General features: G+C 37.1%; 1 protein-coding gene across 2 annotated transcripts in view; it reads left to right on the plus strand.

Annotated features, from left to right (window-relative positions):
* Positions 1 to 26,712, plus strand: part of GCFC2 (GC-rich sequence DNA-binding factor 2) — a 49,358-nt gene that overhangs the window by 14,784 nt on the left and 7,862 nt on the right. For both annotated transcript variants that reach the window (XM_001145277.6, XM_016948856.2), the window contains exons 5-13: positions 1,981 to 2,096; positions 3,869 to 4,055; positions 6,185 to 6,308; positions 7,584 to 7,665; positions 8,221 to 8,333; positions 9,086 to 9,285; positions 10,335 to 10,485; positions 18,001 to 18,122; positions 24,814 to 24,890. In XM_001145277.6, the coding sequence (XP_001145277.3) occupies positions 1,981 to 2,096; positions 3,869 to 4,055; positions 6,185 to 6,308; positions 7,584 to 7,665; positions 8,221 to 8,333; positions 9,086 to 9,285; positions 10,335 to 10,485; positions 18,001 to 18,122; positions 24,814 to 24,890 (1,172 nt within the window). The remainder of the gene's footprint in view (positions 1 to 1,980; positions 2,097 to 3,868; positions 4,056 to 6,184; positions 6,309 to 7,583; positions 7,666 to 8,220; positions 8,334 to 9,085; positions 9,286 to 10,334; positions 10,486 to 18,000; positions 18,123 to 24,813; positions 24,891 to 26,712) is intronic.

Consider the following 26,712-nt stretch of genomic DNA (forward strand, 5'->3'; position numbering starts at 1 on the left):
CCAAGAGCTGTATTACTAATCGAGATGAACATTTTTATGGCTCTTAGTATATTTTTCTCTATTGCCATTTAAAGAAAACTTAGCTCAATCTGTAATGTCGCCAATATCATGGGAATATTTTACCATAATCTTGCCGTCTTCAGGTCCAAGTATAGTTGGTGAAAATGGAATCTCACACTTATTTGATTTTCATTTTTATTGCTAATGTGAGTACATTTACTGTTTCCTTTATTGAAAATCTACCATTTCACTGTGTTAGTTTCCTGTGGCTTCTGTAACAAATTACCGCAGACTTGGTGGCTTAAAACAATAGAAGTTTATTCGCTCTGAGGTCTGGAGGCCAGAAGTCCAAAATCATAATGTCAGTAGAGCAACCCCCCTTTCCAGAAACTCTATAGGAGAATCCATTCCTTGACTCTTCTAGTTTCTGGTGGCTGTTGGCATGCCTTGGCTTGCGGCCACATCTCTCTTTGTTGCATCTTCACATCTGCTTCTTCTCTTGTGTCCCCAAATTCCCTATCTCTTAGGATGGTACATGTAATTGTATTCAGACCCCATCGGGATAATCCAGGATATGCACCACATCTCAAAGTCTTAATTACATCTTTTGCCATATAATGAACATGAACATGAATGTGAACATGTTTTCGTGGGGTCACCATTAGCCTGCTATGGCCACTTACAACGATGTACAACCTTTGCAGGAAGGGAGACAACTAAACAAAACAATTATAGTGAAATCCTACACGTTCTGTGACAGAACTCTGTGCAGGGTCCTGAGGTGGCACAAAGGAGCAAGTGGGTGATCAGTTTTATAGGAGGGAAGGTAAGTGAGGAAGTTTGAGAAAGCATTTACGGAAGTGGTGATATTTGAATGGGTCATTGACTGCAAAATATCAAGAGTGTTTGGAGATTTTGTAGATATGCGTAGAGCTGGATGGGAGGCTTGGTGAGAACTGAAATGACAAAAGATGATGCTTCATGGAAAATATAAAAAGAATAGCTAAGCCAGTGAAATTGGCTAAATATCTGGTCAGTTTTCTTCATGTGTCTTTGTGTAAAATAGAGGTTCTTCAGGATCTTTTGAACATTCCAAGCACGGAGGAGCTGTGATTAGACAGAGGACACTAATGTGAAACATACCATGTTATAAGATATATGTTAGGAGTGCATTTCTTTACAAGGAACAGAAAACCCAAATAAGAATGTCTTGGCTGGGCGCGGTGGCTCATGCCTGTAATCCCAATACTTTGGGAGGCCACGGCAGGCAGATGACGAGGTCAGGAGATTGAGACCATCCTGGCTAACACAGTGAAACCCCATGTCTACTAAAAACACAAAAAAATTTACCAGGCATGGTGGCAGGCGCCTGTAGTCCCAGCTACTCGGGAGGCTGAGGCAGGAGAATGGCGTGAACCCAGGAGGCGGAGCTTGCAGTGAGCCGAGATTGTGCCACTGGACTCTAGCCTGGGCGACAGAACGAGACTCCATCTCAAAAAAAAAAAAAAAGAATGTCTTAAAGAAAAGTAAAAACTTTACCTACAAACCCTCCAGCACACTTCCATTTACTTTTCATTGACTAGAATGGAGTTGCAGTTAAATAGGTACTTCTATCATGGAAATAGGTGTTAGGTCAGCCAGACAGGTCTGTCTACTCCACAAATTAATATTCATGAAGGATTGTTGTTTCTTAAAAAACTGGGTGACTTTCTGAGAGTACATTAGACCATAACCAAAATTAGCTTCAAAACTAAACTTTTTTAAAAATGTAATTTTTAGAATTTGCTTCTTAAATATGAATTTAAACTTCTAAATTTTAAAACTGAATTTAAAAACATTTTGTTGGGACCATGAAAAATTACAAAGACATGGAATTTTTTAGCTTGAAGAGACCTTGGATCATCCAGTCCCTTTACATGCTATTGATGTTTCAAAGGTAAATGAAATGGTTTTGTAAAAATCTATTTTTACTTTTTTTAGGAAAGAGACATAGATCTTTCCTGTGGCAGTGGATCTTCAAAAGTGAAGAAATTTGATACTTCCATTTCATTTCCACCAGTAAATTTAGAAATTATAAAGAAGCAATTAAATACTAGGTGAGCAGTACTCATTTTGAAATTTACATTTGTCCTAGATATTTAATACTAAAGATATAACACTATATTCTTTTAGATTATTAAGTACTGATATTAAACAGACTTATGGGGGGAAAAGGATCTCCTGTGTTATCATACTAACACAATTTATTTCATTTTTTATACAGTAGTGCCCCCCATATCTGCATTTTTGCCTTCTATGGTTTCAGTTATCGGTGGTGAAACCATGGTCCAAAAATATTGAATGGAAAATTCCAGAAATAAACAATTCATATGTTTTAAATTGCATGCTGTTCTAAGTAGTGTGATGACATCTCGAGCTGCCCTGCTTCATCCTGCCCAGGATGAGAATCATCCTTTTGTCCAGCATCTCTTTGCTCTGTAAGCCAGCAGCCTGTTAGTCACATAGTAACCATCTCAGTTATCAGATCAACTATTGCAGTATCACAGTGCTTGTGTTCAGGTAACCCTTATTTTACTTAATAATTGCCCCAGAGTGCAGGTGTACTGTATGTAATATATAAATTAAACTTTATCATAGTTACCTATGTATAGGGAAAAAACAGCACATATAGGCTTTGGTATTATTTGCATTCACTGGGGGTCTTGGAACCTATCCCCATGATTAAGGGGTGACTACGATATGTCTTTTTAGTCTTTATAACATATTTTACGTGGTTAAAATCAGTAAATACAAAATTCTACTTTTCTATTTAATATGATTATAAGCATTTTTCTATATTACCAAAAAGCCTTTAATTTTTTTAAAAAAACTATCATGTTTGTCCATATAGTTGTTATATCATAATTTACTTAAATACTTCTCTGTTGGACATTTTGATCTAGAACAGGAGTCAGCAAGTCGTCTTTTTGTGTAAAAGGCTGGATAGTAAATATTTTAGGCTTTAAGGGCTAGATAATTGCTGTTGTAACTGCTCAACTCTATGTTACAGCATGAAAACAGCCATAGACAATATGTAAACATATAAGCATGTATGTGTTCCAATAAAACTTTATTTATAAAAACAAAGGATGGACTGGTAGTTTGCCAGCCCCCTAGAATACAAAGATAACCTTGCATGAGGGATAAAAAAGAGGCAGCAGATCATTGATTTATCGTAGCATTTTATTTTATCTGGATAACTTTATTATATTTTATTTTTTATTAACTAGGTTTTTTATTTTAAAAAGACCATACACTCTCATTGTTAAAAAATAAAATAACCAGTGGAAAGGATATACAGAACAATGTAAATTACCACCCTCCCTAGAGGAAACCATTGCTACCAGTTTCTTATGTTTTCTTCCAGAAGTGGTCTATATGTATATCTTTATAAGCACATGTATACTTATATATTCCCATTTTTATACAAAAAAGGACATTATATACCCTGCTCTGTACCTAGTTTTTTCCACATAATATTTACTTACAAGTTCACTGCTATAGTCAAAAATATTCTACTTAACTAAAACATTTTATTAATAATGCCTACTATACATTATTATCTTGATTAATTTCTTAATTCTCACTCTCCTTTATATAAAGCAAAGAAAGATTCTGAAAGACAAATGCAAGAAAACTTGAAGAGAATATTTGGCCTAAGCAAGTGCTAAAGGGTTTCCTTTTATTGTGGTGTTCTTTGCTTATCTAATCTATAAACCCAGATTTATATGATTGTCAGTTTCCTTGGTGGTCTTTGAAAATATTTACATTAGATTGCTACTTTTAAAAGAGTATGAAAAATAAACTAATTTTTATTTTATTTATTTAGATTAATATTACTACAGGAAACTCACCGCTCACACCTGAGGGAGTATGAAAAATATGTACAAGATGTCAAAAGCTCCAAGAGTACCATCCAGAACCTAGAGAGTTCATCAAATCAAGCTCTAAATTGTAAATTCTATAAAAGCATGAAAATTTATGTGGAAAATTTAATTGACTGCCTTAATGAAAAGGTATATATCAATATTTATTTATATCATTTCCTTTTTTGGAGAAAACCCCTTGTGCAATTAAGAAAAGTCTAAATCTCACAATTAGATACTTTTCTCTAGTATTTTTCCTACACATTTTTAAAATAAGATGATAGTAAGCATTCTCTTAATGTTGGATATTCAAGTTTTTTGCAACTTTTATTATTATAAGTAACATTGTATAAAATTTTGTATATAAATTTTTGTTACAATTTCATCTGTTTAAGGAAAATTCCTTGAAAATGAAGTCAAATAAAATGAATTATTCAGTCTAAATATTTTTAAGGCTTATGAAACATTACAAAATTGACCTCCAGAAAGATTGTGCCAGTTTTATTAGTTTACTAGATTAGGAATAAATGGATTTTGTTTTTACATATCATATTTTGATCTCAAGCAAACTCTTTGGTTTTCTTCTTGTGAATTATTTGTTTCTTGTCTTTGCCCTTTTATCTTTGTGGTTCTTAGTGGAAATTTTTTTCTTTTTCTTTTCTAGTTTTGTTAGAGTATGAACAATTCTTTATAGCTTAAAATTTTTTAATGCTTTATCCTACTTAATATGAACTTACCAGTTTTGTCTTTTGAATTTGTTTGTAATGGTTTTTCTTTCAACATTCAGATGTTTTGAAATTTTTGTTTTTAGTTTTTGTTTTATGCATACTAAGTTTTTACATTGGGGCAGGCCTTCAGTTGTCTGTTTTTAAAAACAGATTAACCATTTCAATAAATTATTCTCTACTTTCCACATTTTTGTTATTTTTATTTTATTTCTTTTTTTGGTGAGGGGGACAGAGTCTCGCTCTGTCACCCAGGCTGGACTGTAGTAGCACGATCTCAGCTCAATGCAACCTCCGCCTCCTAGGTTCAAGCGATTCTCGTGCCTCAGCCTCTCAAGTAGCTCGGACTACAGGCGTGCACCACCACACTCAGCTAATGTTTTGTATTTTTAGTAGAGACGGGGTTTCGCCATGTTGCCCAAGCTGGTCTGGAACTCCCGAGCTCAGGCAATCCACCTGTCTCAGCCTCCCAAAGTGCTAGGATTATAGGCCTGAGCCACTGCACTCAGCCCACATTATTTTTTGTTTATAATTAAAACAATGGGATGCTTTGTCCCAATTGTTGTTTTAAGTTGGCTATCTTCTACTATCACTTGGTAGTTACTTTCTGAAGTATTTATTACAATGTAATTTTCTTTTTTCATTTGCCCTTGAAAAATTACACTGTTAAAATTTTGTCAGCCTGTGCATTAATGTATTCATAGCAGCAGCTGTGGAGTATCAATGAAGTAGGAGGAATTGTTGCTCCCCAAAATATGAGTTTCAATTTCAACTAGTCTCATTTCTGTATCACATCACAACTTACTTACCTGACTCTGGTTAGTTTTTCTCCATTCCCCGATTTTTCAAATTTCACCAGCTTTGAGTACCCCCACCTACTTTCCACACCCTCAGCCTGGAAAACATCTGTACCCTTAATTTTTTCCTATTCTTCTGTCTCAAAAAAAAATCTTCTATCTCAAACTTTAATGCATGTTCCTGACTCCATCCCATTTGGTTTCTTTTTTTTTTTTTCTTTTGAGACAGAGCCTCACTCTGTTGCCCAGGCTGGAGTGCAGTGGCGTGATCTCAGCTCACTGTAACCTCCACCTCCAGAGTTCAAGCGATTCTCCTGCCTCATTCTCTTGAGTAGCTGGGATTGAAGGCAGGTGCCACTGCGCCTGGCTAATTTTTGTACTGTTAGTAGAGAAGGGGTTTCGCTATGTTGGCCAGGCTGGCCTTGAACTCCTGACCTCAGGTGATCTGCCCACCTCCCAAAGTGCTGGGATAACAGGCATGAGCTACCACATCTGGCCCCCATTTCGTTTATCTATCTCTGATAATTGTAACAGTTCCAGTAGACTAAGTCAATTTTCTGATTTTTTAATATTAAAAGTATTGGCAGCTAGGTCTGTTGCACACAATGTTTTATACTTGAGATGTGATAGTATTGGGAATGTTTCTTTGAGAATTAAGCATATAAATATGCTTATGTATCTTCTAAATATTACTTTTGTATATATATATATTTCATTATCGATGACCTGCAAAATGTTACTTATATGTGTATTTCAGATTATCAACATCCAAGAAATAGAATCATCCATGCATGCACTCCTTTTAAAACAAGCTATGACCTTTATGAAACGCAGGCAAGATGAATTAAAACATGAATCAACGTATTTACAACAGTTATCACGTTAGTGTTTTTCGTGTTCCATACAATTTATTATTCATTAAGCTAAATTATGTGAAGAATAAAAATATTTTTATTATTATAAACATGTTTTTCATGTATTTTCCCACAAACCCTTTACCCACCAACTTCCAAAAATTCAAAACATTTAGAAATAGGACTTAAGAATGTTTTAAATTAAGTTCAAGACTCAAAAATAAACATGACTTCCAATTATTTACTATTTCAGACAGAATATGTACATAGCCATTTAGAGAATGTTTTGAGACAAGTTCACATAATTCTGTAGACTCTGTCAGAAGTCTAACTTCATAGTTTCAGAGCCCTTTTACAGATTGGTTCTGGTGAGTTTCAATACAGATTTTAAGATCTCATTATATAAAATACGGATGCCTCCTTTTTTTTTTTCGCATTGATTTTGTACTTTCAGAGATATCTTCCTTTGATTAAGGTGCTATCAGGAGATAGTGAAAGACCATAACCAAGTAGCTAGTAAACGCAAAGGCAAAGTGACTTTCAGTGAAACACACAACACTTAGTGGATCATAAATAATGGTATTACATATTAAAATAAGAAATAATATGAATAGAATACAGTAATCCCTCTAATCTGCAGTTTTGCTTTCCACAGTTTCAGTAACAATGGTCCAAAAATGAATAAGTACAGTACAATAAGGTATTTTGAGAGAGAGATACCCAGCATTCGTATAACTTACAATATATTATTTTCATTGTTCTACTTTATTGCTATTGTTAGTCTCTTACAGTGCCTAATTTATAAATTAAACTTTATCATAGGTGTGTATATAGAGGAAAAAACAAATAGGGTTTGGTGCTATATGCAGTTTCAGGCATCGACTGGGGTTCTTAGAATGTATCCCCTGCAGATTAGGGGGGATTCCTGTATTGGCAAAGCCAGTATTTCTTGCATTTGGCTATGGAAAAAAACTGGTAGAAACTACTAGAAAAGAATATGAGAAAACGAAACTTTGTGGTAGAACTTTGTTGCTGTTCTCAACAACAGCCAAAGTACATTTTTAGGCTAACATTTTCACCAGCCAGAATACATTTTTAGGCTAATGAACCTCATGCCTGTTAATATTGCAATAAAGAGTTAACATTGAAATGTCATTGCATAATTAATTGCAAAATTTAAGCATATTTATGTATTTACATATGCATATGTTTATACATCCATGATATTACCTTTATTTTCAAAGCATTTTACTTTTTTCTTTTGAGAATTTGTAGTATGAAGTCAATTTTATTTATTAACAGGCAAAGATGAGACATCCACAAGTGGAAACTTCGCAGTAGATGAAAAAACTCAGTGGATTTTAGAAGAGATTGAATCTCGAAGGTACCTATATAAAGTGAAGATTTAAAGAAAGCATCATTGAGCAAGTACTTTTCACTACTGAAATATAATTAACCACATGATGTCATTAACTATACCTGCTATACATTATTAATTTGTGAGAATAATAGAAAAGCAAAATTTAGTAAAACCATCCTTGACTGCTTTAAAGACACATTGGTGTATTTCGATCAGTTAAAAGGAATGGGTAAATGACATTTATCAGGCTGGGAATTCCTTGTAACTAGAAACCGGTCCTAATTATAATTACCCCCTCTTTGGAATCTGGTTAGCCCATGGGAATGTCCTAAATGGGAATGTCTTATAAGAGAAAACAAAACAAAACAAAAAATGCAGAACCACCAACTCAAACTAATGAAACTAAAAATGTCAAAAATATTAATAAAACTGTGCGCTGATAGGATAGTATATTTCTGGCCATTTAAAATAAATGATAAAATTACTTATTTTCAGCAAGAGGTTAAAAAAAATTTAGGCATTTATTTTCAGCAAGAACTATTTACTTTTTGTTTATTTTTGGTTTGTTGCAAAATATAGGACAAAAAGAAGACAAGCAAGGGTGCTTTCTGGGAATTGTAACCATCAGGAAGGAACATCTAGTGATGATGAACTGCCTTCAGCAGAGATGATTGACTTCCAAAAAAGCCAAGGTCAGTTACCAAGTCTCTAATATATCATGGTTTGAGTTTTGAAATGGTGAGAAACACTTTGCTGGGATTGCCCTTAATAAGTACATAAGCTATATAAAACAGTTGGGTGAATTCAGGAAAAATGAAACACATTTTTCCTCTGTAAGACTCTTTTCTCTGAAAAAATGGAGTAAAATGAAGGAAGGAACATTGTGAGTATTCTTACATCTTCATAGTTTTTTCTCTTAGACGTTCTCCAATTAATAATGAACATCTTCATTTCATTTATTTACCACACATACTTTCTATATTGTCATTTTTAACTTAAAACATTTGAATTTGGTGAAACTTTTTAGCATGATGAGAACATAAGATGCATATAGTTGAAAAATTCTAGGCTCTGGATTTAAATAAATTTGGGTTCTAAGGGAGATTTTTTTCTGTGTAATCTTAGACAAATTTTTTGACCTCCCTAAATTTGATGTTGTTTTATCTGTAAATAAGTAGACTATACCTACCTATATGGTATGGAAGATAGCTACGATGGTAAAATGAGATTAATGTATTTCTGCGTATAGCAGGGGTATATATGGTAACTTTTATTAGTGTTGATATTATTACTTTGTTGATAAAGTGATTTAATAAAAATTTATATTAATATAAAAGGACAAATTTTAGCTCAATTGATTACAGTCCGTCATGACCGTGTTTTTAAGGAAACATACTTAAAGTTCACAACTTAAAATGCATAAAGAGACTTATTTTGTTTACAGGTGACATTTTACAGAAACAGAAGAAAGTTTTTGAAGATGTGCAAGATGATTTTTGTAACATCCAGAATATTTTGTTGAAATTTCAGCAATGGCGAGAAAAGTTTCCTGACTCCTATTATGAAGCTTTCATTAGTTTATGCATACCAAAGCTTTTAAATCCCCTAATACGAGTTCAGTTGATTGATTGGAATCCGCTTAAGGTATTTATGCTTAACATATGAAAAATTATCCTGATTACATTAGTTGCTTAAATTCCCTTACTATTATGTTAGCCATTAAATACCTTACCCTTAGAGTCGGAGCTGAAATTTAGAGCTTTGGAACAATAGTCAGAAAATGTGTGCTTTCAGCTACATTCTTCTTTTCTTGGCTCTCACTTGATTTTTAGGCTGAGCATCATTAACATCAGTAAAGCAAACACATTTTTTTTTTAGCTTCTTGTACATTAAATTTAAAATCCTCCCAGAAAGTATAAGGTACTGTTGGGTTTGGAGAAAGTAGATATAAAAGCCTTGTTTCAAGAATTCTTAAGTTGGAGATGACATACTGGGAAGAGTTGCTTAGGGTTGCGTTGAGAAGGTGGAATGCAAGCCTTTGAAGAGTTTATGGGATAAACAGGATGAATCAGAAAGGGAATGGTGTTTCATAAAGGTGTAAAGGGAGAAATATTAGTTCAGGAGCTAGAAATTGCACAGATATTTAGATCCTAAGTTAAGGAATATAAACTCTGTTCACTGAATTTGACTGACTAAAAGAAAAAAAAAGAAGTATGAACTCAGCAACTGCCTACTGTGTAATAGGACCTTTAACTAAATCACATACAAATTACATATTTATGCTTAGTGAATTGAAGGGGCCAGAAATAAACTTTGCTTGAAGTGGATGAATTTTTTTAATAAACAAATTCCATGGCTGTTTCAAGTGCCTAACAAATGTGTATTTTGCTCCTAGCAGAGTACTTGCCATGTGGTAGGGTCTAAAGGCTCCGGCACACACTAGGTAGTTGTTGAGTGTTTGTTGTGTGATTGAATGCATGAAATGCAGCTTCTTGTTATGTTACTTAGACACCATGTCTCAGTCATGCTGTCCTGCAATCCTGCCTAGCCTTGGTGGTCTAGGGTTAAAATAGGGAATTAATCTCTTCTGATCCTTAGAAAAGCTCTGGTGATTATTGAAAAAAATAATAACTATTTAAAAATACACTAATGTTGAAAGATTTCTTTATAACTTTTGTAATTTTCTTTGTAAGTTGGAATCCACAGGTTTAAAAGAGATGCCATGGTTCAAATCTGTAGAAGAATTTATGGATAACAGTGTAGAAGATTCAAAGAAGGAAAGTAGTTCAGATAAAAAAGTCTTGTCTGCGATCATCAACAAAACAATTATTCCCCGACTTACAGGTACTGCTTCGTAACCTTGGTAAAATTAAATTATTTTCTGACAGAGTATATAAGGTTGTTAATTTCTGTTATATTCACAAAGTTTTTTCATAAATTTTTAATCTCAAGGAAATGTTATATGTAGTAAAAATCAACAGCTGTCAAATGTAAGGTGGTTAAAAACTTTGTGTTTGTACAGGTGGTTGGCTACCAAACTGCTAATACTCAGATTGATCACTAATCCTCATCTGACGTATCATCAGCAGTTCCAACAGTTGACCCTTCTTTCTTCCTAGAAACACTGTCTTTACTTGGCTACCAAAATACCACACTCTTAGTTTCCTGCCCACCTCTCTGGTCTTTGCTGTCTGCTTGTCACCTCTTTGACTTCCAAGTGCTACAGTATCTCTGGATTCAGGTCACTTACTTTCTCTGTTCTATTTACTTCAGTCACTTAGTATTTAAAGTCAGTTTAGTGTTTGTGGCATTCCCGCTGCTTTTATGGCACTTCAGTCATTTTTTAGCACACTTCCATCCATACTACATGTGTCCTTTTTTCCCCTTAACTTCTCTAATTGTGTTTCTTATCCTTTTCTTTAAAACCATTGCTTCATCTGGGTGTGGTGGTTCATGCCTGTAATCCTGGCACTTTAGGAGGCCAAGGCAGGTAGATCACCTGAGGTCAGGAGTTCAAGACCAGCCTGGCCAACATGGCGAAACCTCGTCTCTACTAAAAATACGAAAAACTAGCTGGGTGTGGTAGCAGGCACCTGTAATCCCAGCTACTCAGGAGGCTGAGGCAGGAGAATTGCTTAAACCCGGGAGGCGAAGGTTGCGGTGAGCCGAGATCGTGCCATTGTACTCCAGCCTGGGTGACAAGAGTGAAACTCCGTCTCAAAAAAAAAAAAAAAAATTGCTTCATTTCACTCACATTTGCCACTAGCAGCTATGAGCACTTAACATTAATGCTTGTGCTTCAGACCTTAGCATGAAGTCTTTTGTTTTACCTGTGTACTTGATAAGGATCCATTTCACTATGTCACTGAGAAAGAAATTTGACAGCAAAGACTGCAAAACTCTTATTTAATTTTTGTGTGTGTTTGTTTTTGAGACAGCGTCTTCCTCTGTCACCCAGACTGGAGTACAGTGGTGTGAACATTGCTCAAGTCAGTCTTGAATTCCTGGGGTCAAGTGATCCTCCTGCCTCAGCCTCCCAATTAGCTAGGACTCCAGGCGCGTGCCACCATACCCAGCTAATTTTTAAAAGATTTTTTTAGAGACAGGGTCTTGCTCTGTTGCCCAGGCTAGTCTCAAACTCCTGGCCTCAAGAGACCCTTCCCCTAAGCTTCCCAAAGCACTGGGATTATAGGCATGAGTCACCATGACCAGCCTAGAAGTTGGAAGCCATTAGCCTTATAATTGCTTCTTAGGCAACTTGATTATAAGATTTTGGCTGGGTGCAGTTGCTCATGCCTGTAATCCCAGCACTTTGCAAGGCCGAGGCGGGAGGATCGCTTGAGCACAGGAGTTCCAGACCAGCCTTGGCAACATGGTGAAACCCCATCTCTATTTATAAATTTAAAATTTAAAAAAAATAAAAAATAAAAACTTTCAAGATTTTATTTCAATGAAACTTATGGTGCATTTGTGGGGTGTGTTAGGAAGTTACTATTTTTAACTAGCTCTACTAATGATAGAATGCATGTGCCTAGTTTAAGCACTCTGCTGAAAAAATCTAAATACTAATGATGAAACAGTCCCACAAATAAGTAGCTTTGTGAGAAATTAACACTGACTGAGTCCAAATAGTGATTGAATTCTACATATATTTCAAAGATAGCACTAACAGAATGTGCTAATGGATTGGTTGTGCAGCAAGAGAGAAAGAGAGGAATCAAGAATGGGTCCATTGAGGAATTGGCCTGAGCAACTGTAAGGACAGAGGTGCCATTTCCTGAAATGAAAAAGTCTGACAGGAGTAAGCTTAATGTGGGGAGCTGTATTAGCATAGCAGCTCAGTTTGGGACATGTTGAGTTTGAGTACCTGTAATCTAAGTGGAAATGTCAAGTCAGTTGTTGAATACGTGAGTCTTAAAGGGGGAGGTCCAGTCAGAAGGTATAAGTTTGGAATTTATCCACATGACATTTATTGATGGCATTTAATGTATAAAATTGACTTTGAATACCAAGCGAGTGAATATAAACAGAAAAGACAAGGTAAGTGACCTGAATCCTGAGATACTATAGCACTGGGAAGTCAAAGACATGACAAGCAGAAAGCAAAGACCAGAGAGGTGGGCAGGAAACTAAGAGTGTGGTATTTTGGAAGCCAAGTAAAGACAGTGTTTCTAGGAAGAAAGAAGGGTCAACTGTTGGAATTGTTGATGATAAGTCAGATGAGGATTAGAATCAATCATTGGAGTTTGCTATGTGAATGTCATCTGTGATTTGCTAAGAGCGCATTAGGTAGGCTGATAAGAGATAAGGCCTAATTAAAGGGAAATCAAGAACAAGTGAGAAGAGAGAAACTGGAGATAGAAGTTTAGATAGTACTTTGAGGAATTTTGTTGTAAAAGATAGGAGGGAAATGGAACAATACTAGAGGAGGAAGTAGGGCTAAGGGGGATTTTTTGTTTGTTTATTATTATACTTTAAATTCTGGGGTACATGTACAGAACGTGCAGGTTTGTTACATAGGTGTACACGTGCCATAGTGTTTGCTGCACTCATCAACTTGTCATCTACATTAGGTATTTCTCCTAATGCTATCCCACCCCAGTCCCCCAACCCCCAAAAGGCCCCGGTGTGTGATGTTCCCCTCCCTGTCCATGTGTTCTCATTGTTCAGCTCCCACTTATGAGTGAGAACATGCAGTGTTTGGTTTTGTGTTCTTGTGTTAGTTTGCTGAGAATGATGGTTTCCAGCTTCATCCATGTCCGTGTCCCTGCAAAGGACATAAATTCATCCTGTTTTATGGCTGCATAGTATTCCGTGGTATATATGTGCCACATTTTCTTAATCCAGTCTATCATTGATGGGCATTTGGGTTGGTTCCAAGTCTTTACTATTGTGAATAGTGCTGCAATAAACATACATGTGCATGTGTCTTTATAGCAGCATGATTTATAATCCTTTGGGTATATACCCAGTAATGGCATGGCTGGGTTAAATGGTATTTCTAGTTCTAGATCCTTGAGCAATCGCCACACTGTCTTCCACAATGGTTGAACTAGTTTACAGTCCCACCAACAGTGTAAAAGTGTTCCTATTTCTCCACATCCTCTCTTTTAATTGTGATGTTAGGATGTCGATTTTAGATCTTTCCTGCTTTCTGTTGTGGGCATTTAGTGCTATAAATTTCCCTCTACACATTGCTTTAAATGTGTCCCAGGGATTCTGGTACGTTGTGTGTTTGTTCTCATGGTTTCAAAGAACATCTTTACTTCTGCCTCCATTTCTTTATTTACCCAATAGTCATTCAGGAGCAGGCTGTTAAGTTTCCATATAGTTGTGCGGTTTTGAGTGAGTTTCTTAATCTTGAGTTCTAATTTGATTGTACTGTGGTCTAAGAGACTGTTTGTTATGATTTCCGTTCTTTTGCATTTGCTGAGGAGTGTTTTACTTCCAATTATGTGGTCAGTTTTAGAATAAGTGTGATGTGGTGCTAAGAAAAATGTATATTCTGTCTATTTGGGGTGGAGAGTTCTATAGATGTCTATTAGGTCTGCTTGGTCCAGAGCTGAGTTCAATTCCTGGATATCTTTGTTAATTTTCTGTTTCATTGATCTGTCTGTTATTGACAGTGGGATGTTAAAGGCTCCCACTATTATTGTGTGGGAGTCTAAGTCTCTTTGTAGGTCTCTAAGAACTTGCTTTATGAATCTGATCTGAGTGCTGCTGTATTGGGTGCGTATTTATTTAGGATGGTTAGCTCTTACTGTTGCACTGATCCCTTCACCATTATATAATACCCTTCTTTGTCTCTTTTGATCTTTGTTGGTTTAAAGTCTGTTTTATCAGAGACTAGGACTGCAACTCCTTTTTTTTCTTTTTTCTTTTTTCTTTTTTTTTTTTTTTGGCTTTCCATTTACTTGTTAAATATTCCTCCATCCCTTTATTTTGAGCCAGTGTGTGTCTCTTTACATGAGATGGGTCTCCTGAATACAGTACACTGATGGGTCTTGACACTTTATTCAATTTGCCAGTCTGTGTCTTTTAATTGGGGCTTTTAGCCCATTTACTTTTAAAGTTAATATTGTTATGTGTGAATTTGATCCTGTCATTATGATGCTAGCTGGTCATTTTGCTCATTAGTTGTCGCAGTTTCTTCATAGCATTGATGGTCTTTACAATTCGGTATGTTTTTGCAGCGTCTGGTACCAGTTGTACCTTTCCATGTTTAGCGCTTCCTTCAGGAGCTCTTGTAAGGCAGGCCTGGTGGTGACAAAATCTCTCAGCATTTGCTTGTCTGTAAAGGATTTTATTTTTCCTTTGCTTATGAAGCTTAGTTTGGCTGGATATGAAATTCTGGATTGAAAATTCATTTCTTTAAGAATGTTGAATATTGGCCACCAGTCTCTTGTAGCTTATAGGGTTTTTGCAGAGAGATCTGCTGTTAGTCTGATGGGCTTCCATTTGTGGGAAACCCGACCTTTCTTTCTGGCTGCCCTTAAATTTTTTTTCCTTCATTTCAACCTTGGTGAATCTGACAATTATGTGTCTTGGGGTTGCTCTTCTCGAGGAGTATCTTTGTGGTGTTCTCTGTATTTCCTGAATTTGAATGTTGGCCTGCCTTGCTACGTTGGGGAAGTTCTTCCGGATAATGTCCTGAAGAGTGTTTTCCAACTTGGTTCCATTCTCCCCATCACTTTCAGGTACACCAATCAAACATAGATTTGGTCTTTTCACATAGTCCCATATTTCTTGGAGGCTTTGTTTGTTTCTTTTCACTTTTCTCTCTAAACTTGTCTTCTCGCTTTATTTCATTGAGGTGATCTTCAATCTCTGATATCCTTTCTTCCACTTGATCGATTCAGCTATTGATACCTGTGTATGCTTCATGACATTCTCATGCAGTGTTTTTCAGCTTCATCAGGTCATTTGTATTCTTCTCTAAACTGGTTATTTTAGTTAGCAATACCTCTAACCTTTTTTCAAGGTTCTTAGCTTCCTTCCATTGGGTTAGAACATGCTCCTTTAGCTCAGAGGAGTTTGTTATTACCCACCTTCTGAAGCCTACTTCTGTCACTTCGTCAAACTCATTCTCCATCCGGTTTTGTTCCCTTGCTGGTGATGAGTTGTGATTCTTTGAAGAAGAACGGGCATTCTGGTTTTTGGAATTTTCAGCCTTTTTGCACTGGTTTCTCCCCATCTTTATGGATTTATCTACCTTTGGTCTTTGATGTTGGTGACCTTCGGATGGGGTCTCTTAGTGTACATCCTTTTTGTTGATGCTGATACTATTCCTTTCTGTTTGTTAGTTTTGCTTTTAACAGTCAGGCCCCTCAGCTGTAGGTCTGCTGGAGTTTGCTGGAGGTCCACTCCAGACCCTGTTTGCCTGGGTATCACCAGCGGAGGCTGCAGAACAGCAAAGATTGCTGCTTTTCCTTCCTCTGGAAGCTTCATCTCAGAGGGTCATCCGCCAGATGCCAGCCAGAGCTCTCCTCTGTGAGGTGTCTGTCAGCCCCTACTGGGAGGTGTCTCCCAGACAGGATACACAGGGGTCAGGGACCCACTTGAGGAGGCAGTCTGTCCCTTAGCAGAGCTCGAACACTGTGCTGAGAGAACCACTGCTGTCTTCAGAACTGTCAGGCAAGGACATTTAAGTCTGCTGAAGCTGCGCCCACAGCCACCCCTTTCCCCAGGTGCTCTGTCCATGGAAGATGGGGGTTTTATCTCTAAGTCCCTGACTGGGGCTGCTGGCTTTTTTCAGAGATGCTCTGCCCAGAGAAGAGGAGTCTAGAGAGGCAGTCTGGCCGCAGCGGCCTTGCTGAGCTGCGGTGGGCTCTGCCCAGGTCGAACTTCCCGGTGGCTTTGTTTACACTGTGAGGCATAAACCGGCTACTGAAGCCTCAGCAGTGGCGGACACCCCTCCGCCTACCAAGCTGGAGCATCTCAGGTTGGGCTCAGACTGCTGTGCTGGCAGCGAGAATTTCAAGTCAGTGGATCTTAGCTTGCTGGGCTCCGTGGGGGTGGGACCCACCAAGCCAGACTACTTGGCTCCCTGTCTTCAGCCCCTTTTCCAGGGTGGTGAATGGTTCTGTTTCTCTGGCGTTCCAGGTGCCGCTGGGGTATGAAAAAATAAAAATTTTTTAAAAAGCCTGCAGCTAGTTTGGTGTCTGCCCAAACAGCCACCCAGTTTTGTGCATGAAACCCACAGCCCTGGTGGGGTAGGCATTGGAGGGAATCTCCTGGTCTGCAGGTTGTGGAGACCGTGGGAAAAACACAGTATCTGGGCTGGAGTGCACTGTTCCTCCTGGCACAGTTTCTCATGGCATCCCTTAGGTAAGGGAGAGAATTCCCCAACCCCTTGCGCTTCCCAGGTGAGGCAGCACCCAACCTTGCTTCAGCTCACCCTCTGTGGGCTGCACACACTGTCCAACCAGTCCCAGTGAGATGAACTGGGTACCTCAGTTGGAAATGTAGAAATCACCTGCCTTCTACGTCCATCTCGCTGGGAGCTGTAGACTGGAGCTGTTCCTATTCGGCCATCTTGGCAGCCTCCTTACACTGAGGGGGATTATTTTTAATACAAGATAAATAGTTGTTTGTAGGGTGATGGAAAAAATCTAGTACAAGTGATGTCAATACCAAAGTGGAAGGACAGTGTTCTGGGAACAGGATCTTAGACTAAGCCAAAAGGCTTGGGATCTCATCCACAAAATAAACAGTTTGCCTGAAGTGGTAGGAGTGTGGGTGCCTCATCCACAGGAATAGGAGACAAGTTAGAGCATATGGGCACAGATGTAGGTAGGTGTGTAGATGCTGTGGTAGGAGCTTCGTAGTGCTGCTTTTCTGATTGCTTCTATTTTCTTAGCAAATTAGGAAGTAATTAGCTGAAAGAGAATGCAAGGGAGTAGAAAAAATAAAGTAGGAAATAATCATCTAGAAGGAAAAAGTCCATCAACTGAGAGAGAGATAACGGAGAGGGGAGAAGGTACGAAGTAATCATCTAGGTGAGAGGGAGAGTGAATGGACCTGAGAGACAGAGAGAGACAGAGGCTCACTCAAGTTGTATAGTGATCAAGTTAATGTGTTTGTTTTTCCAGCCACTTTTTATCTGCATGGTTGCAGGCAGAGACTCAGTGACAAGGTGAACTTAACTATAGAGCTGTAGTTTAGCCAGAGGAGTTTAACAAAGCCCAAGAAGAACAAGGAAATTGAGGATGTATGCAAATATTTAATGGTAATAATTGGCCATGGAACTTAAACTGAATAAGGAGGGAAGTAGTGTTTGTTAAAGGTCTTGATTATTTGTATATGAAAAGCAAAACAATCTAGTAAATACATTGTGCACCACTGAAATATTTGTTTCAGACTTTGTAGAATTCCTTTGGGATCCTTTGTCAACCTCACAGACAACAAGTTTAATAACACATTGCAGAGTGATTCTTGAAGAACATTCCACTTGTGAAAATGAAGTTAGTAAAAGCAAACAGGTAATAATTTCTAGAGTTGCGAACTCCATGATCTATCTCTAAATCATTATAATTTTCTTACAGATCTTGGTTTATAAAAGATGCAGAAGTGATTATCAGAAAACTGGGGGAAAACATATTTACTTTTGATTTATAGAAACGACTTTTTCTCAGACTGCACTGAGATGAAAAAAAAATTTTTTAAACTGGACTTGGCTATTTTTTATCTTTATAATAATCAGATGAAAGAATATACCTTGATACTTCTGAACACTGTGATAGGAGTGGTAATCATTTTAAATTATAGACATACATGTAAGGACCCAGATTATGACTTTCATTCCTATTAGCTTACTTTTCTCTGTTCAGTGATCTGATTTGTGTTCTCATGGCCCAGGCAGCCATCTTTCAGGATTATGAATATACACTGGCCCTGCAGAGATGAACCAGTATAAATTCATTAGTGAAAATTCATTTCTTCTAAAGGAAGACAACAATACTCATTACCTTTGTTCTTTTGGCAAAAATCCAGTGGCATTGTGGCTTTGCTTGAACAATGGTTTCAAAATTAGACTGACACTTATTGTATTAACTAGTTATTTGTAGTCTGCCAAATAATAGTAGTCTCTTTAAGGATTCAAAGTTCAGTAAAACAGATCTTGATCTTACAATGATCTAGAATTGAATTCAGTGAACATAAGACATATTGAGGAGCTTTTTAGAGTGATGTTGCTGAGAATCTTCTCACTCTTTCATTGTAGCATTTTTTTTTATTGTTTGTTGATGAGATTGTAGATTCATGCAGTTTTATGAGTAAACCAATTTTAGGCTGAGCTTTAGGAAATTAAGGAGAAATTGACAGACTGGAGAATGCCCGGAGTAGAATGACAGAGGTGGTTGAAAAGCAAGGAGGCATATCATATTCATATTATGAGCACCATTAAGTTTTAGCCCTTGGAACTGTGATTACAGAGGAGGATAGCTGTAAGAAATGAGAGGGAGAAAAGGGATACCAGCCTAATTCTGCCTTCAAGAAGCATGTAATCTCAGAGAAAATAAGATGCACATAAACTGTAACTTAAAACTGGAAGTGAAAAGGAGAAGTAGGGAAGATAATAAACACTTATTTAATTCCAATTGTGTACTAGGCACTCTGTAAGGTCTTGTACCTGTCATCTTAATCCCAGCAGCCCTATTTAAAAAATGGGTGATCGCCAGGTATGGCAGATCACGCCGGTATATCTGAGTGCTTTGGGAGGCTGAGGCAGGAGGATCTCTTCAGGCCAAGAGTTCAAGACCAGCCTGGGCATCATAGCAAGATCCATCTCTACCAAAAAAATAAAAATTAGCTGGGCTCCCCCTTGAGCCCAGGAGTTGAAGCTGCATTGAGCCTTGATTGTGCCACCACACTGCAGCCTGGGCAACAGCAAAACCCTGTCTCTTAAAAGGATGATAGCCTCATTTTATAGATGAAGAAAATGAATCTTTAAAACTAGTTGTCACAGTGCTACTATGAATGAACACTAGGATTTGAACTTGGATAGTCTGCCTCTAAAGCCCAAGTTTGCCTCACTGACCATGTTGCCTCCCCTTGAGCAGCATAGATAAAGTACTATGTCTTCAGGAGAGAGACAGGAGAGAGAGGTTACCTTCAGCAGTGGGGATAAGGAAATAATTTATCTTAGGGGTGGCATTTGAACTGTGGCTTCAGGGAAAGAATAGGATTTCAACATGTGGCAACAGAGAGAGAGGCATTTTCTGCTTACCTCCAATAGGATAAAAACTCAAGTAAAATAGATGGAAACTGTTGCAGGAATTAGAGATATTTAATTTGAAAGAAGATGTACAGAGAGATGCTGTTTGTATTCAAAGAAGGTATAGATTTATTCTGTGCTGTTATGCAGCATAGAACCAAGATTAGTAGTTAAAAGCTACAAAGAAGCAGATATATAATCCTGCATTTGCTTTCCATATAGTATTGTTTAGTTATAACCTAAATGTAAATCATTATGCTTTACCATTTGTTAAATACTTTCACATTGTCTCATTTGATCCTCATAACCCTGTGAAATGTATTTATTTTAATTGCATTTTTACAGATGAAGCTGGGGCCCAGAAGGGTTAAGTCATTTTTGAAATACTTGAATACTAAGTGGTAGACCTGGCTCTTTGTGATCACTGAAGCCCTTCAGCAGTATTATGGATTCACTCATGAAGTCTTTTTTTTTTTTTTGAGGCAGAGTCTTGCTCTGTCACCCAGGCTGGAGTGCAGTGGTGTGATCTTGGCTCACTGCAACCTCCGCCTCCCAGGTTCAAGCAATTCTCCTGCCTCAGCCTCCCGAGTAGCTGGGACTATAGGCACCTGCCACCATGCCTGGCTAATTTTGTGTGTTTTTAGTAGAGACGGGGTTTCACTGTATTAGCCAGGATGGTATTGATCTCCTGACCTTGTGATCCACCCACCTCGGCCTCCCAAAGTGCTGGGATTACAGGCACACTCAAGCAGTTTTTATAATGGATGTTTTTATTCTGAAACCGCTCTGCTGTGAATGTAGAAAATGGGTTGTTTTCATAAGCAGGAGAATAGATTACATCAGGGTTTTCAGTCTCAGCACTACATTGGCATTTGGAACAGATAATTTTTTGTTGTGAGGGTTTGTCCTTGCACTATAGTATGCTTAGCAGCATCCCTGGCTTGTGCCCACTAGGTGGCAGTAGCACTCCCCGGTCTTCACAACCAAAAATGTCTTTACACATTGTCAGGTATTCCCTAGGGATGGCAAAATGGCACTTGGTAGAGAATCACTTACACTATATAATGTTCCATGTTGCTAAGACAGTTCACCAGTGGGATCACTCCATTTCTTCAGTGATGAAAGAGAATGAGGTTCAAGAATGAAAATTGAGTCAGACAACATAGTTTCTGTTTTCAAAGTTAGAAGGAAATGCTGTAAGCTAATGCCTGGTAATAATAGTTTTGATTCTGACTAAAAATCTAAAGTAAATTATTATAGAGGAAGATTATGAATACTTAAATTTAAAGAGCAGTAATTACTATAATCTGTCATTGATAGGATTCCCAAATACAAATGATACTTAACATTGTTTATTGAAGCAAATTGTTATTATGATTGTTCTTAGGGATTAAATGGGGAAATATAAGCGTAAGTAAACCTAAAAAATAATGGCCAGTAGGGCATTGGCTACCTATGGAGAGTCTGTTAGTATTAGATATCTTCTCAGCTTTGCCCTGTTCAATATTTTTATTGAACTGGATAAGGAGTTAAAATACATACTAATGAAATGTGTCAGTGACAAAAAGCCAGGAATTCTGTAAGACTTGTGGATGGTAGAATTAGAATCCAAGAAGATTTCAAAAGATTGTAGAAAATGGACTGATTCAAGAAATTGTGAAAAAATAAATGCATGTCCCACCCATGCGTTTAAAAATTCAACTATATAAGTAAAAGATGGGAGAGACACAGTTTTGAAGCAGCATAAGTAAGACAGATTATAATCAATAAACCCAGCGTGAGTCAGCAGTGTCACTTGAGTAACAGAAAACAGGTACATGGGAGTTTCTCCTAGTATGTGTGTGCTATTTTGAGTAAGAATGGCATATTTGGTGATAATACCCACAGATTAGACCTTCCTGGGAATATTGCATTTAATTTTCGGTGTAAGCATATTAAGTGGAGAGTGTCTTAAGATAGTATGGGAAAGAGAAGATGTAAAAAAAAAAAAAAAAGTATGATATTCATCTTAAAATCTAGAAAATTGTCATGTGGAAGTGGGGCTAGTTCTATTCTATATGATCCCAAGAAGTAAACCAAGACCAAGGAGTGGAAGCTGTGGGAGGGAAAAGTTTGTTAACTCTCATTGTTAACTGAAATCTAATAGTCCAAAGTTATGGGCAGCCTCAGGAGATAATGATCCCCTATCAGCAAATGGTTTTAGACATGGCTGGTGGACCATTTAGTAGAAATGTGAAAATAAGTCTAAACATCACTTGGGAGTTCAGATAGATTTTCAGACTCATTTTTTGTTTTTTCTTTTTTATCAACAGAATCTATTTCAAATAAATCTTACGCAATCCGATACGCAAACACACATACAGAAGTAAAACTGCTCCTACTGTTGTGAGCACCTGCCTTTATTCTTCCCCGACCACCCCCAACATTTGTCCAGGCCATCCTGGGATTACCTCCATGGATATAGAGAACAGCATAAAAACCATTGGCATCACACAAGTGCCTCTTTAAAGCTGTTTCAAAGTGTGTGTGTGTATATATATATATATATACACACACACACAAAGGGTTGTATGTGAGTCTGAAAGTGTGATTCAGAATGCTTGTTAAAACTGTTTGGAGAACCTTATTTTCCACCAAACAAATGATGTTATTTAATACTTAGAAAAGTTAATATCTCACGGTCTTAAAATATGTGAATTTATGGGAGGTTTCTTTTCTTTTTTTTGTTTTTTTTTTTTTTTTTTTGACAGAACCTTACTCTGTCACCCAGGCTGGAGTGCAGTGGTGCAATCTCAGCTCACTGCAACCTCCACCTCCTGTGTTCAAGCGATTCTTGTGCCTCAGCCTGCCAAGCAGCTGGGATTACAAGCATGTGCCACCATGTGTGGCTAATTTTTTCTATTTTTAGTAGAGACAGGGTTTCACCATGTTGGCCAGGCTGGTCTCAAACTCCTGGCCTCAAGTGACCCACCCACCTCAGCCTCCCAAAGTGCTAGGATTACAGGCATGAGCCACCGCAACCGGCCAGTGAATTTATGTTTTGTTTTAAACAATTTATTTGGAAATATTAATACTTTGAAAGAAAACTTTCATGAATAAGAGTAGTATTTCCATATTCCCTTTACCAAGATTTACTTGTCATTAATATTTTGCCCCATTGGCTTTATCATTAGCCCTTCCATTTTAAATATATACATACAATATTTTTTTCTCCTGAGTACTGAGAACAGGGTGCATATTTGTTAAGACAAGGATATTATGTTATATAACCAGAGTAGTTAGCAATTTCAGTAAATTTATCAACACTTAATCTACCATCCATATTCCACTTTTGCCAGTTGATTCAATAATGTCCTTTATAACATTTTCAATAGAACTATTTTAAGAAACAAAATTTAAACAATGTGGGAACATTTGTCAAGGCCAGCATCCAAAATCATTAAAATTAAATGAAAAAAGTCAAAGCAGCTTTTTTTGTATCATGAACACCTAACTCAGTAAGTTACATAAACTCAGATGCTATTTTTTGGAGATATTGTCTAGAAAATGCTTTTTTTTCTTTGAACAGAATTCAGAATGTTTAAAGAATGGAGTAAAATACAAGTGAGTTTTAATTTTTAACATTAAATAAATGTTGATATATGGCCACTTGAGGAATATGTTATAGATAATTAAGTGGAAAGAGAAACGACTTCAGGTCATGCTTTTTATGAAAAATATATTTGAATTCTACATTTATGGATAATTCAGTTAGTATATAGTATGTGACAGTTGAATTTGTGCTGTATACATTGTCATTGACTTAAAAAATAACTTTTACTCTAATGTGTAGTATGCCATTTTTATTTTTCAAATATGAATAAGAATATCATTATATAAATATTGCCAATATATGAAAAAAATAAACACTCATTGTCTTTCATCCTAGTACAAGGACTAATACCATCGTAGGATATTTTCATCCTGGCTTTTTTTTCAAAGTTATAATCCTAATAGGCATGTAAGTTAGTATACTACTTCTGCTTAATGTTATCTCATTGCATATTTATAGTTGTCTGTTACTGTAGTCATCATAAACTTCAGCTAAAGTTTATGATAGATTCACTGGAGCGATGTAACATCTCCTTAAAATTCCCTGTGATTGAATAGTTTGGTCATTTCCAATTTTTTTATATACAAACAAAATGGATTTCCCTAAGTGGATTTTCCAACAAAGGACCCACAGCTGGAGTATATAAAAGACTTGTACAAATCAGTAATAAAAAGACAGAACCTAATACAAAAAAAATAGCAATGTTGGCAAGCAGCTTAATTAGGTACTTTGCAAAACGGCTTGCCAGGTGGCAAATAGCAATATGAAAAGATGCCCAACAGCACATTACTCAATGATAATTCACTGAGAATTAAAACAACAAAATGAAATATGACTGCATACCCACTATAATTGCAAACATTAAAAAACAAGAAAATGCCAATTATCGTAAGTATGTAGTGAAACAGGATTTATTTTATACTGCAGGAATGATGTAAATGGGATGCCACTATTCTAGAAACCGTTTGGTTTTTTGTACGTAGTTGAACGTATGGACATGAACTATACTCCAGCCATTCCACTTCTATTTATATACCCATTAGAAATGTATGACCATGCATACTAAATGACATGTACAAGAATTTTTATGGCAGCATTATTTATAATAGCCACCAAACCAGAAATCACCTAAGTGTTCCATCAATAGTATTCATGCAACAAAATACTATATAGCAATGAAATTGATCCAACTACACCCATATATAGCAACATGGATAAATAAGGTTTTTTTTGTACCCAATTGATAGTTATTTTAACAGCTGGTTATGTGAGTGTGGATAAATTTGTACTGCAGTTAAAATTACTTTTTTTTGGTAAATACATTTCTATCTTCTATCACTGATGCTTTTCAAATTTGTAATAATAGGATTTACTTAAATCCATTGTTTCAAGAATGAAAAAGGCAGTAGAAGATGATGTTTTTATTCCTCTGTATCCAAAGAGGTAAGCGCTGTTAATTTCTAGATTGTTTGAAATAGCTGATCATAGAATACAGATTTGTTTAAGAATGCAATGCAAAAGAAACTATAGTGTTTTATTTTTTGTTCTGTTTTGTTTTTTGTTTTTCGTGTTTCTTTTTTTTTTTTCTTTTGAGACTGAGTCTCACTCTGTCGCCCAGGCTGGAGTGCAGTGGCGCGATCTCGGCTCACTGCAAGCTCCGCCTCCCAGGTTCATGCCATTCTCCTGCCTCAGCCTCCCATGGCTGGGATTACAGGCGCCCGCCACCATGCCCGGCTAATTTTTTGTATATTTAGTAGAGATGGGGTTTCACCATGTTAGCCAGGATGGTCTCGATCTCCTGACCTCGTGATCCACCCGCCTTGGCCTCCCAAAGTGCTGGGATTACAGGCGTGAGCCACCGCGCCCGGCCAACTATAGTGTTTTCAAAACATGTGTACATAATGCTCATCATCACTGGCCATCAGAGAAATGCAAATCAAAACCACTATGAGATATCATCTCACACCAGTTAGAATGGCAATCATTAAAAAGTCAGGAAACAACAGGTGCTGGAGAGGATGTGGAGAAATAGGAACACTTTTACACTGTTGGTGGGACTGTAAACTAGTTCAACCATTGTGGAAGTCAGTGTGGCGATTCCTCAGGGATCTAGAACTAGAAATACCATTTGACCCAGCCATCCCATTACTGGGTATATACCCAAATGACTATAAATCATGCTGCTATAAAGACACATGCACACGTATGTTTATTGCGGCATTATTCACAATAGCAAAGACTTGGAACCAACCCAAATGTCCAACAATGATAGACTGGATTAAGAAAATGTGGCACATATACACCATGGAATACTATGCAGCCATAAAAAATGATGAGTTCATATCCTTTGTAGGGACATGGATGAAATTGGAAACCATCATTCTCAGTAAACTATCGCAAGAACAAAAAACCAAACACCGCATATTCTCACTCATAGGTGGGAATTGAACAATGAGATCACATGGACACAGGAAGGGGAACATCACACTCTGGGGCCTGTGGTGGGGAGGGGGGAGGGGGGAGGGATAGCATTGGGAGATATACCTAATGCTAGATGACGAGTTAGTGGGTGCAGCGCACCAGCATGGCACATGTATACATATGTAACTAACCTGCACAATGTGCACATGTACCCTAAAACTTAAAGTATAATTAAAAAAAAAAAAAAAAAAAAGAAAGTAGAAAAAACAAAACATGTGTACACATATTCTATGAGGATGCAAATTGAGATTTCAACAAATATTTCTCAGTGACTTACATAAAGCCGTGCTTTATTTTGGCGCTTAGATGAATTTTGTTTGGTTGGTTTTGGTTTTGGTTTTACATATATCCTAGGAACATAGCAGGTGATATAGAGTGGTGAAGAGCACACGTCCACTGTTAGTAGGTATTTTTATGCACTTGTTTTCTCATCTATAAAATAAGGATAAAATTAGTGCCTACCTCACAGGATATTAGGGAGATGGAGAGAATGCTCAGAACACAACAGGGCCTAGCACAGAGGAAGCACAATGCTGAGGAACGAGAAACTGCACCTGTAAATTCTGCAGTCACTTTAAATTATAAAACAAGGAGTATTTGATGTATGATCATAACTTTGCTAAGAAGGCATCAGTTATAATGATGCATGAACTGTAGCAATCCAGTGAGTAGTGACAGGATGGAGGAGCTTTATGGAGGGGGAAGAAAGGAACCTCAAAGCTTTCTGATTCATTTTGAATCATGAGATGTCTACATGTAAAAATTCTGCCCTGGTAAACTTTGT

Source organism: Pan troglodytes, chromosome 12 (assembly GCF_028858775.2).
Source record: "Pan troglodytes isolate AG18354 chromosome 12, NHGRI_mPanTro3-v2.0_pri, whole genome shotgun sequence".
Lineage (NCBI taxonomy): Eukaryota > Metazoa > Chordata > Mammalia > Primates > Hominidae > Pan > Pan troglodytes.